The sequence below is a fragment of the Silene latifolia genome, chromosome 3 (genome assembly GCF_048544455.1).
Source record: "Silene latifolia isolate original U9 population chromosome 3, ASM4854445v1, whole genome shotgun sequence".
Classification (NCBI taxonomy): domain Eukaryota; kingdom Viridiplantae; phylum Streptophyta; class Magnoliopsida; order Caryophyllales; family Caryophyllaceae; genus Silene; species Silene latifolia.
Window position 1 is genome coordinate 129,485,357 of NC_133528.1, and position 11,746 is coordinate 129,497,102.

Consider the following 11,746-nt stretch of genomic DNA (forward strand, 5'->3'; position numbering starts at 1 on the left):
CGTGGAAGGTCTAATGAAAGTTCCTCTTTCTTGTGGCATAAACGTTTGGCCCATATTTCAAGAGAAAGGATGAGCATGTTAGTTAAAGACAATATACTACCTTCTCTTGATTTTACGGATTTTGGGACGTGTGTGGAATGCATTAAGGGTAAGCAAACCAAACACACCAAGAAAGGGTCCACAAGAAGCACTGCTCTTTTAGATATTATACATACAGACATATGTGGTCCATTTGATGTTCCCTCCATGAGCGGAGAGAAATATTTCATCACTTTTATCGACGATTATTCACGTTATTGATATCTTTACCTTTTGCATGAAAAATCTCAATCAGTAGATGCTTTAGAGGTTTACATTAAGGAGGTGAAAAGACAATTAGGAAAGAAAGTGAAAATCATAAGGTCAGATAGGGGTGGTGAGTATTATGACAAATATGATGAATCAGGACAACATCCTGGTCCTTTTGCAAAACTCCTTGAAAGTTTGGGTATTGTCCCTCAGTACACAACTCCTGGTTCTCCATGGATGAATGGTGTTCTTTGAGAGGCGTAATCGGACCCTATTAGAGGTTTGTGAGGACAATGATGAGTAATACCAATCTACCCATGAAGTTGTGGATGCATGCCCTTATGACTGCTGTGTATGTTGGAAACCGGGTTCTCAGTAAGGCTGTTTCAAAGACACCATTTGAACTGTGGAAAGGGTGGAAACCGAGTCTTCAACACTTACATGTATGGGGATGCCCAGTAGAGGCACGCATTTATAATCCACATGAAATAAAGCTTGATCCTAGAACCATTAGTGGGTTCTTTATCGGCTATCCAGAAAAGTCCAAAGGGTATAGGTTTTACTGTCCTACACACAAGACTAGAATTGTTGAAACCGGAAATGCCAAATTCCTTGAGAATGGCGAAGTTAGTGGGAGTGATCAGGTAAGGGATGTCGTCGTCAATGAAGTTAGGGTGGCAATTCTAGTTCCTTTGCCCCCAATTTTTATTGATGAAGTTCCACATAATGATAATGTTGACTCAGTCGATATTGTGGAACCTAATGTTGATAACCCTTCACCCGAATGATAACATCGCCACCGAGGGGTTGTTGATACAAAGACTGAAATAGTATTAAGAAGGTCCACAAGACCTAGAAGGTCAGCTATTCCAGATGACTATGAAATATATCTACAACAATGTGAATTTGACATTAGTATGGATACTGATCCGGTTACGTTTTCACAAGATATGAACGTTAATAATTCCGATAAATGGATTAATGCCATGAAAGAAGAGATGGAGTCTATGGCTAAGAATGAGGTCTGGGAGTTGGTCAATTTACCAATAGGTCATAAGGCTGTCAGCTGCAAGTGGGTCTTTAAGACCAAGCGCGACTCCTTAGGTAATATTGAATGACATAAAGCCAGACTGGTAGCTAAAGGCTTTAATCAGAAAGAAGGCATTGATTATAATGAAACCTTCTCTCCAGTTTCTAAGAAGGATTCTTTACGGATTATATTAGCTTTAGTAGCTCATTTTGACTTAGAGTTACATCAAATGGATGTGAAAACGGCATCCTTGAATGGGAGTTTGGAAGAAGAAGTCTACATGGCTCAGCCTGAAGGCTTCGTTATTGATGGCAAAGAGGACAAAGTCTGTATATTAAAGAAATCCATTTATGGGCTTAAGCAAGTTTCTCGGCAATGGTATATTAAGTTCCATAATACCATTACCTCCTTTGGGTTTCAAGAAAACACTGTTGATCAGTGTATCTACCTGAAGATCAGTGGGAGTAAGTTTGCATTTTTGGTCTTATATGTCGATTACATACTTATCGCGAGCAGTGATTTGGGACTACTACGTCAAACTAAAGATTTCCTATCAAGCAACTTGAGATGAAGGATATGGGAGAGGCGTCCTATGTGATCGGGGTGGAAATATCTCAAGACAGATCACAAAGGACATTAGGATTGTCTCAGAAAGCCTATATCATGAAGGTCTTAGAAAGATTTAACATGGTAAAATGTAATCCCAATGATGTTCCTATTCAGAAAGGGGATAAGTTCAGCTTGAGTATGTGTCCTAAGACTGAACTAGAACGAAATGCCATGAAAAACTTTCCTTATGCATCTATGGTTGGAAGCTTAATGTATGCACAAGTCTGTACAAGACCTGACATAAGTTTAGCAGTGGGTATGTTGGGTCGATATCAGTCCAATCCTGGAATGGGTCATTGGAGCGCGGCTAAGAAAGTTTTAAGGTACTTAAAGGGAACAATGAACAAAATACTCACTTATAGACATACTGATCAGCTTGAGGTTATTGGATATGCTGACTCAGATTTTGGAGGGTGTGTGGACTCAAGGAAAAGCACTTTTGGTTATGTGTTTGCTTTGGCTGGGGGAGCAATCTCCTGGAAGAGTGCTAAACAAACAATTATCGCCTCATCCACTATGGAAGCTGAATTTGTAGCATGCTTTGAGGCTACTATTCAAGCTTTATGGTTGCGGAACTTTCTTTCAGGGCTTAGCGTTATGAATTCCGTTGCAAGGCCGCTGAAAATTTACTGTGATAATGTCGCAGTTGTCTTCTTTTTCGAAAAATGATAGGTACTCTAAAGGAATAAAGCACATGGAAATGAAGTACCTATCGGTTAAGGAGGAAGTTCGAAAAAACTTGTGTCAATTGAGCACATCATGACTAGTGCTAACATAGCAGATCCTTTGACTAAGGGATTACCTCCAAAGACATTTCTGAAGCATGCTACTGATATGGGTCTGGAGGATAATCATTAAGGCTTTTCATTTATGTTGGATCCTGCTAGTATTTTGTAATGATGACACTTATGTTTTGATTAATCAACTTATGTTTTCTTATGATGATGATTTCCGAACAATTTCTGTATCGTATTATTGTTATTGTATACATTGTTGTTGCACGATTAACAGAATCAGTTCTTTTCCTCAAGGACATTATCGGGGATTATGTTTGATCCTTGTACAGACTGATTATTCTAAACGATCGGTCCGTAGTACATGGAAGGACCACTTCTCTTGTATAGTAGTGTTTCCGCCATGACTCAACCAGTTGTTCGGAATGACCAGGGTAATTAAGACAAACCCATTATGTGTTCATTTGGCCGTTTACGCGTCTTATGGTTCTACTTATGCGTGACATTATGTTTCGGTCAGTAATATGGTCCAAGTGGGAGAATGTAAGAATTATTAATTCTCTATTATGTGGACCTAATTACTGATGTCAGTCACTTTAATTAGAAACGGTTAGAAATAATGTTTCGGGTTTTTTTTGGAGTAATAGAATAAGTGGATTACGGTTAATGTTTACAGGCCATTAACATATTAGGCCCGCTTATCTATTTAAGCCCCTCATGCCACCTATATAAATAGATCACACCTGTTTGTGGTTTTAACCTAATTCATATTAATTGAGTGAAAACACACAGAAAGAGAATTAGAGACTAAGGAAGGCAGGAGAAGGCAAAACATTAGGATTCATCTTCTTATTATTCTTAAGAAATCTCCTCATCAGATCTAATGACTACTCCATGTATGTATCTATCAGTAATTATCACTGCAATTAAGATCCTATAATTATTGTTTACAACGCTAAGCTACATTTTTAGCCCAAATAAAACATAAAAGTCTACTCCATATAAATTAAAATAAAAGATACACCATTGCAATTTCAATAACAGTACCAAGATGAGAAAACATAAAAGATAAAAGGTGTACGGTGATATAGTATACCAAATTTACCTAACTAGCTTAGGAATTTTAACAAAACCAAATTTGCTAAAGGCGAAGAAAGAAACGAGTAAGACAACTCTACAAGAAAATCGAACGCAGATCTCTCACGACATCCTCTACTGTTAAGTTAAAGCGTGGTTGCATCTGCATGTAAACAAGAAGTATCAGTTAATTAAATTCATACCTATATAGGTTGGTTCATCAAATTAATGACTATATCCCCTTGACCCTCTTCACATAATTATCAGTATATTTCCTCCGTCTTAATCATTTGTTTACTTATTATATTCTTTGTAAGTAGAACTGTAATCAAAGGTAAACAGATGATTTAAACGAGAGGATTATATGGCAACTAACATAATGTCAAAGATATACATCAACCAACTCCTTAATTGTTGGAAATATCTTACGCAACTAACTCCTTGATATTAGTCTTCCTAATTGTTAGGTACTGTAAATATTATTGTTAGTTGTTAGCTTAGTTTTCTCCTATTTTATAGTATTTTAGGTTTTCCTTTTGACCTATGTGTAGCTATATAAACTCTTGTATTTACTCATATTAATATACAATTATTCATCAACTCAATCAATTATCTTATATGGTATCAGGTTCTTCATCGATCCTAATATCGACTTTCATACAATTTGCCATCACCCTCCTTTCTTCGACTCATCCATGGCATCCAACAACAACTTCATCCCGAACATTGACGAACCCACCAAACCACTCCTATCAATCTCGTTTCCTCACTGCACCAAACTCACGGCCACCACATATCGCTCATGGAGCTACCAAATAACCCGTCTTCTTAAAGGCTATGGCCTCTTTTCATACCTTGACGGCACACTCCCACAACCGCCTGAAACCGTGACCCCAAACCCCACCGATGCTAAACCAAACCCTGACCCCGTACCCAACCCTGCCTACAATACTTGGTTCCGACAAGATCAACTCATCCTCGGTGCCGTTGCTGGCACCCTCGATGAGTCGGTTTCGTCCCTTCTCCTTGATGCTACCACATCCCACGAAGCATGGACCACCCTTGCTACCACTTACGCCAATCCGTCACGCGGTCATATCCTTCAACTTAAGGATCGACTCCGTAACATAACCCTTGGTGACCAAACTGTTTCCGAATACATGCTTGCCATCAAAGCATGTACCACTCAACTAGCCCAACTCGGGAAGCCAATGGATCCCGAAGACATCACTTCCCAAATTATCAGTGGCCTTGATCCCGAGTTATACAAGTCCGTCATCGATACGGTCCGAGCCCGTGATGTTCCCATTTCGTTTGAACAATTTCATGAGAAATTGATTCAACATGAACTCACTGTCAAGCACAAACCCTCCGCCACCACCTTTGCTCCATCGGCCCACGCTGCAACTCGCACCTATGCCCAAACCCAACCCCGCTATTACCACCAATCCAACCCACCCAATCACTACCATCAAAACCGTACCCACAATCACCACCAGACCCAAACCCGTAGCCCTACCACACCCGACTCCCAACCTAAACCCTTTAAAGCGAAGTGTCAGTATTGTAGGGATGTTGGTCATGTCATTAGGGATTGTCCCGACTTTAAACGCGATTATCCCAATGTTGTCTTCCCACCACCACCGCAGAAACAAACTCGCCCTTATGCCCACACTGCTACTACCTCGACCCAACCCTCCACCTCTTATCTCATTGATAGCGGGGCCTCTCATCATGTAACCAACGATCTTGACACACTTGCGCTTTACACCGCTTATGATGGACCAGACGATCTAGTAATTGGGGACGGCTTAACTCTCCCCATTACTCACCATGGTTCATTCTCTCTCTCAACTCTCTCTCACACCCTTCATTTTACTAATGTTCTTGTAGTTCCATCGATTTCTCGCCCTTTACTTTCCGTATCTCAATTCTGCAAAGATAATAATGCTTTTGCCTGTTTCTCACACTCTTCTTTTTGTTTCAAGGACCTTAAAACAGGCCGAGTTCTCCTCCATGGCCGCTTCACCGACGGCTCATACCAGTGGACTCCTCCAACCTCCCAACCCCGAGCCCATGTAGCTGTCAACCCTTCGAGCACCTTGTGGCACCATCGTCTAGGACACCCTTCAATTGTTGTTTTAAAATTATTAAGTTCGCAATTTAATTTTCGCATTTCCCAATTTTCGCACTGTAATGCATGCTTAATTAATAAAAGTCACAAACTTCCTTTCTCCGTCTCTTCCCTTGTATCACACGCCCCTCTAGACCTTATTTTCTCCGACTTTTGGACCGCACCTATTATGTCCCATGACTCCTACAAATATTATATTATTTTTGTTGATCATTATACCCATTATTTTTGGCTCTACCCATTAAAGAAAAAATCCGACACATTCACCACATTCCATCGATTTAAAGCCATAATTGAAAAATTCTTTAACAAACCTATTCGCCAATTCTACTCTGATAACGGTGGCGAATACAAGAAATTAAACCCTTCCCTCCTTGACGATGGAGTCACACACTTAACCTCCCCACCACACACTCCCGAACACAACGGGTTTGCTGAACGTCGTCACCGACACATTGTTGAAACTGGGCTCGCACTCCTTACCCATGCTCGGCTGCCCATGACCTTTTGGCCCTATGCTTTTTCCACTGCTACGTACCTTATTAATCGCCTACCATCAATCACCATTCACAATGAAACCCCTTACAAACTCCTTTTTCAACAACAACCTAATTATCAAAAACTTCATTCATTCGGATGTCTTTGTTACCCATGGCTCCGACCGTACACAAATCACAAACTTGAACCGAAATCCACCCCCTGCGTCTTTGTTGGTTACTACACCACCCAAAGTGCATATTTGTGCTTTGATCCTTCAACTAAAAAGATTTACACTTCTCGACATGTGAGGTTTGTTGAAACCGAATTTCCATATTCTGATCTTGTAAAGCAACCCGTCTCATCCTCACTTTCTCCCTCTCAATGGTGTGACCTTACCATCCCAATTATCGACTCCCTACCACCCGTGACCACCCCTCAATCCCCCCTGCCTCCCCACGATCTCCCACGCCTTCTTCCCCTGCCACGACCTCCCCTCCTTCTTCTCCTGCCACTACTGCCTCCACATCCAGTACAAACCACCACCCCCACCCAAACCCCCACTGCTACACCCTCGCCCACTACCACCTCGCCTCCATCCACCACCTCCTCTGCCTCCAGCCCAACACCTCCACCACCGCCTCCTCCACCACCTCCTGCCCGCGCCATTACCCGACTAAGCAACAACATTGTCAAACCCAATCCCAAGTATACCAAAGCCGTGACCCTACCTAGCTCTCATGTTACTCCCACTACGACCAAGCAAGCTCTCATTGATCCTAAGTGGCGAGCTGCAATGGTTGATGAACATGATGCGCTACTCCGTAACCAAACATGGACACTCGTACCACGTAACCTTGCTCCTAATGTTGTTGGATGTAAATGGGTATTTCGAATTAAGTATAATCCTGATGGCGGTCTTAAGCAACACAAAGCTCGCTTAGTTGCTAAAGGGTTCCATCAACGACCCGGCATTGACTATTCAGAGACCTTTAGTCCCGTCATAAAACCGACCACAATACGCCTTATTCTTACTCTCGCTGTAACAAATGGTTGGCACCTACATCAAATTGATATCAACAATGCGTTCCTTCAAGGGAATCTTACTGACACGGTATTCATGACACAACCCCCTGGTTTTGTGAATTCCGACAAACCCGATTACGTCTGCAAGCTCAACAAGGCCATCTACGGTCTCAAACAAGCTCCAAGGACATGGTATACCGAACTCAAAAACTATCTCATTCAATTTGGTTTTAAAAACTCTATCTCAGAAACGTCTTTATTTATCTACAACACCGAACACACTCGACTATTTGTGCTCGTCTATGTAGACGATATTATCGTCACTGGACCGAACCTATCTCATATTAACACATTTATTACACAAATCTCGGCCAAATTCTCCCTTAAAGATTTAGGACCGCTGTCTTACTTCTTGGGAATTGAAGTCACACCCACCAAACAAGGCTTACATTTAAATCAAACCAAGTATTTATCCGACCTACTACATAAATACAATATGCAAGAATGCAAGACTGCCTCTACACCCATGTTACCCCACCCTCCACTAGTTAAAGAACCCTCCCAACCAATCGAAAATGAGACTGACTACCGCGCCCTCGTTGGTAGTCTTAAATATCTCTCACTCACTCGACCCGACATTGCGTTTCCCGTCAATAAACTAGCTCAATTCCTCAATCACCCCACCTCGTCTCACTGGTCTGCTCTCAAACAGCTCCTCCGTTATCTTAGGGGCACACTTCACCTGGGCATACAATTCACGAAGTCCTCCCCTCTCGGTCTTCATGCGTTTTGTGACGCGGATTGGAGAGGCGATCCAAATGATTTTGTGTCCACTTCCGGCTACCTTGGTCGAAATCTAATTTCATGGTCTTCCAAGAAGCAACGGGCCCTATCTTTATCCTCGACGGAAGCGGAATTTCGTGCTATAAATAACACTACTTCCGAATTGCTTTGGTTACACTCGCTTCTCCAAGAGCTTGGATTAACTCAACTCCATGCTCCCACGATTTTCTGTGACAATTTGAGTGCCACGAACTATTCAGCGAATCCTGTATTCCATTCTAGAATGAAGCACCTTGCATTCTCGTTTCATTTCGTCAAAGAACAGGTTCGACAAGGCTCCATTCAGGTACAACATATCAATGGCACCGATCAGTTGGCAGACACGTTAACTAAACCGCTTCACAAACCGCGCTTTTTTGAATTATCTAGCAAGATTGGACTCCGTCAAAGACCGTCCATCTTGAGCGGGAATGTCAAAGATATACATCAACCAACTCCTTAATTGTTGGAAATATCTTACGCAACTAACTTCTTGATATTAGTCTTCCTAATTGTTAGCTACTGTAAATCTTATTGTTAGTTGTTAGCTTAGTTTTCTCCTATTTTGTAGTATTTTAGGTTTTCCTTTTGACCTATGTGTAGCTATATAAACTCTTGTATTTACTCATAACAAATTTAAATAGCAAATGGGGATAATAGCACATTTGACCAACATATCTCATTAACAAAATTATCATTAACTGTCAAGATAGTACATGTGTGAATTTTTTTTATAGCTAAAAGAATGACATAATGAGTGAATCTATTATTACAATATGTATATTGGAAGACCGTATATTTTCTCCATTCCTTCAATATGTGAATTTGCCCGAATTTCCTATATACTAAAAGAATAACACAACTATAAACTTTCCCGTCTTATAAAAAAAGTTTCCAAAAAATTCTATTTTATTTACTAATAAATGATCATAAATATTAAATTCCAAACTAAGTTGCTAATTAACTTGACTCTAATAATCATAGATTTTATCATTAAATCCTCTATTTACTAAAAGAATAGGCGAATTTAAGAATTTTCCCGCTCAAATTACTTCAGCTATAAATTAGTCCTTAATATGTTAGGTAATTATTCTCACGTTTTGGGCTTAATATTTTTGCTTCTTCTATATTCCATAGAAATGTTGGCCTACCTTATATATAATTCTTATTTGTGAATATTTATACAAAATATATTCTACCAAAGAACTTTAAATTATCTATTATTTTACGTGTGAATATTTATACGGTATATGTTAGATTGTAAGGCGTCTATATATTTTACTCATATTATAATTACTTTTTAACCAAAACTGTATCTTAAATATTATATTTATTTGTCGACCATTAACACAAAATTAAAACTTTAATTATTACTCCGTATATGTTAATTTCTTTATATATCACGATCTAAAAATCCGTGCATTCGCACGGGATCTAAACTAGTTACAAATTAAGTAAGTAAATTAATCGTTATAATCTCTAATATTGTCATCTAACAAAACTGTTCATTTCTACACTAGTTAGCATATTAATGGTCAATAAATCTATTCTCTTTTTTCTTATCTAACGAAGCGTGCACTTAATCTGTAGTCGTATTACAACAGATGGGAAGAGGATTTAAAACTGAGACCTATTGTTAGTAATATATACCTCCCTCTTAAGTCTTAACTACAAGAGTAAGACATGATTGAGTGCAATTTATCAAGCATAACTCCATCTTAACGTATTTTTCCAAATGCGTACCAAAAAACGTATTTTTCCAAATAAGCAGGAATCAATAATTTTTAGGATTTATGTAAATATTTGAAATCAAAACATTCATTTTGATCAACTAAAACATAATATTGAGTTATTATATGAACAAAAGTACAAAACCAAGCTCCATTGGCCGAGGTTGGACCTCTAAACAAATACAGACTACAGTATGACTTGATTCTAAAATAATATTACTAGTATGACTTGATTCTAAAATGATTATCTCTAACATTCGTCTCCCCAATCTTCATTTCCTTCCATTTTTTTCTTAAAAAAATGAGTCCGAAATTTATTCTAGATCGATAGATAATTATTCAAAAGTACAGTAGAGATGCGAGACTAAGAGTAAAATATATACCTGGGCAACAATGGTTGTAACATGTGTGTCTTCCCCAATAGTCATGGTATTAGTATGGGTGATGTTGAGTTGTAGTTCTTCAACCTTGTTCATAATATTAGTTAAAGTACCCCTTTGCTTCCTACAGGTTATCTCGATGCGGACTTTCATATCCGAAAATCTAACTCTAATCTCAGGAAGATCTTCATTATTAATAGATGAACTGCTGCTGCTGCTGTTATCCATCTTTTGTATGCCCTCAATTGCTAAAACAATAACGATTGCAAACAAATTATGATCATATTCTTTTGTTTTTAAAAGGGTATATAAGCATTTGTTAGAAGGGTTGGAGTTGGTGCTCCAAAATTTATTAAATTAGCTTCCTACATTTTAGTCAGTGGTTAGTTAGTTTTCTATATATTAATGTGAGCACCATTTTAGTTGTTCAAAAATCATGTTATCATGCTTAGGTTTTGGGCGAGCAAAAAATCCGATTATCTAAACCGATCCGATATCTGATTCGTATCCTATCCAAATTTTTGGATATCTGATCTGAAAGTTATGTTTGGTCTTGGGTTGAATATGGATATTAGAATTAAAACATTTGGATATCTGATCCGATCCGAAACTATAGTTTTCTAGTATAGTTTCGAAAAAATATAATTTTATCTGATACAACAATTTAACTAAAGTGTAAAATATTAGAGAAATATGTAAGTGTTACTTAAATTTTAGGTCGAAAACATTATATTGGAGTAAGAATACGAAAGAAAATCATATCATGTAAGACGATGGATATCCGCATTCAATCCGATTATTTTAGATATCCAAACAATGGTTATCCGAAACATTTGGTTGGATATGAATATCTGATTTTAGGAATTTATAATATAAATATTCGATACGAACTAATACTTTGGATCAGATATCTGATCCGCGCTCTGCCCTACTTAGGGCTAATGTGTTGGTTATGCATATCGTGATGTCCTAGACTTTAGTTTGAAGTATTAAGTTGTATTAACTTAGCTTGTTCAAGACTATGTGTACTCTTTATTATGAGTTCTTAAAACTTTTTAGTTATATTTTAATTTTTTGATGTCAAAATTAAAATTTAATTAAGTTTATATATATTATTTTTTAGTTTCATTATAATTTTTAAGAGGATACATACACATTTGTTAAAACTATATATGGGAGTTGGTGCTCCAAAATTTATTAAATTAGTTTTCTTACATTTTAGTTAGTGGTTAGTTAGTATCCTATTAATGTGAGCACCATTTTAGTTGTTCAAAAATCATGTTATCATGCTTGGTGCTAATTTTAATTTGTTGGTTATGCAAGTCGTAGCTTCCTAGACATGAGTTTGAAGTATTAAGTTGTAAATTTGTAATCCTAATTAAAGGTCTAGAGATTATATTATTACTAGTTTTAAACCCGTGCAGAAAATGCACGGGTCG

The 11,746-nt window shown here is 38.3% G+C and overlaps 1 protein-coding gene and 1 long non-coding RNA gene across 2 annotated transcripts; one reads left to right on the top strand and one right to left on the bottom strand.

The window, feature by feature from the left end:
• Positions 1–1,894: 1,894 nt before the first annotated feature.
• Positions 1,895–2,596, top strand: LOC141649677 (secreted RxLR effector protein 161-like). The gene has a single exon (XM_074458359.1). The coding sequence runs from the start codon at positions 1,895–1,897 to the stop codon at positions 2,594–2,596; it is 702 nt and encodes a 233-aa protein (XP_074314460.1).
• Positions 2,597–3,639: 1,043 nt separating this feature from the next.
• Positions 3,640–10,663, bottom strand: LOC141646280 (uncharacterized). Its single transcript, XR_012545475.1, has 2 exons — positions 10,311–10,663; positions 3,640–3,901 (listed from the first exon to the last, which is right to left on the bottom strand). It is a non-coding gene; the product is annotated as an uncharacterized LOC141646280 (long non-coding RNA).
• Positions 10,664–11,746: the final 1,083 nt, after the last annotated feature.

What these genes read in the sequence shown, in the direction of transcription:
- LOC141649677 (XM_074458359.1), top strand. Translation starts at nt 1,895, where the DNA reads ATGGGAGAGGCGTCCTATGTGATCGGGGTGGAAATATCTCAAGACAGA.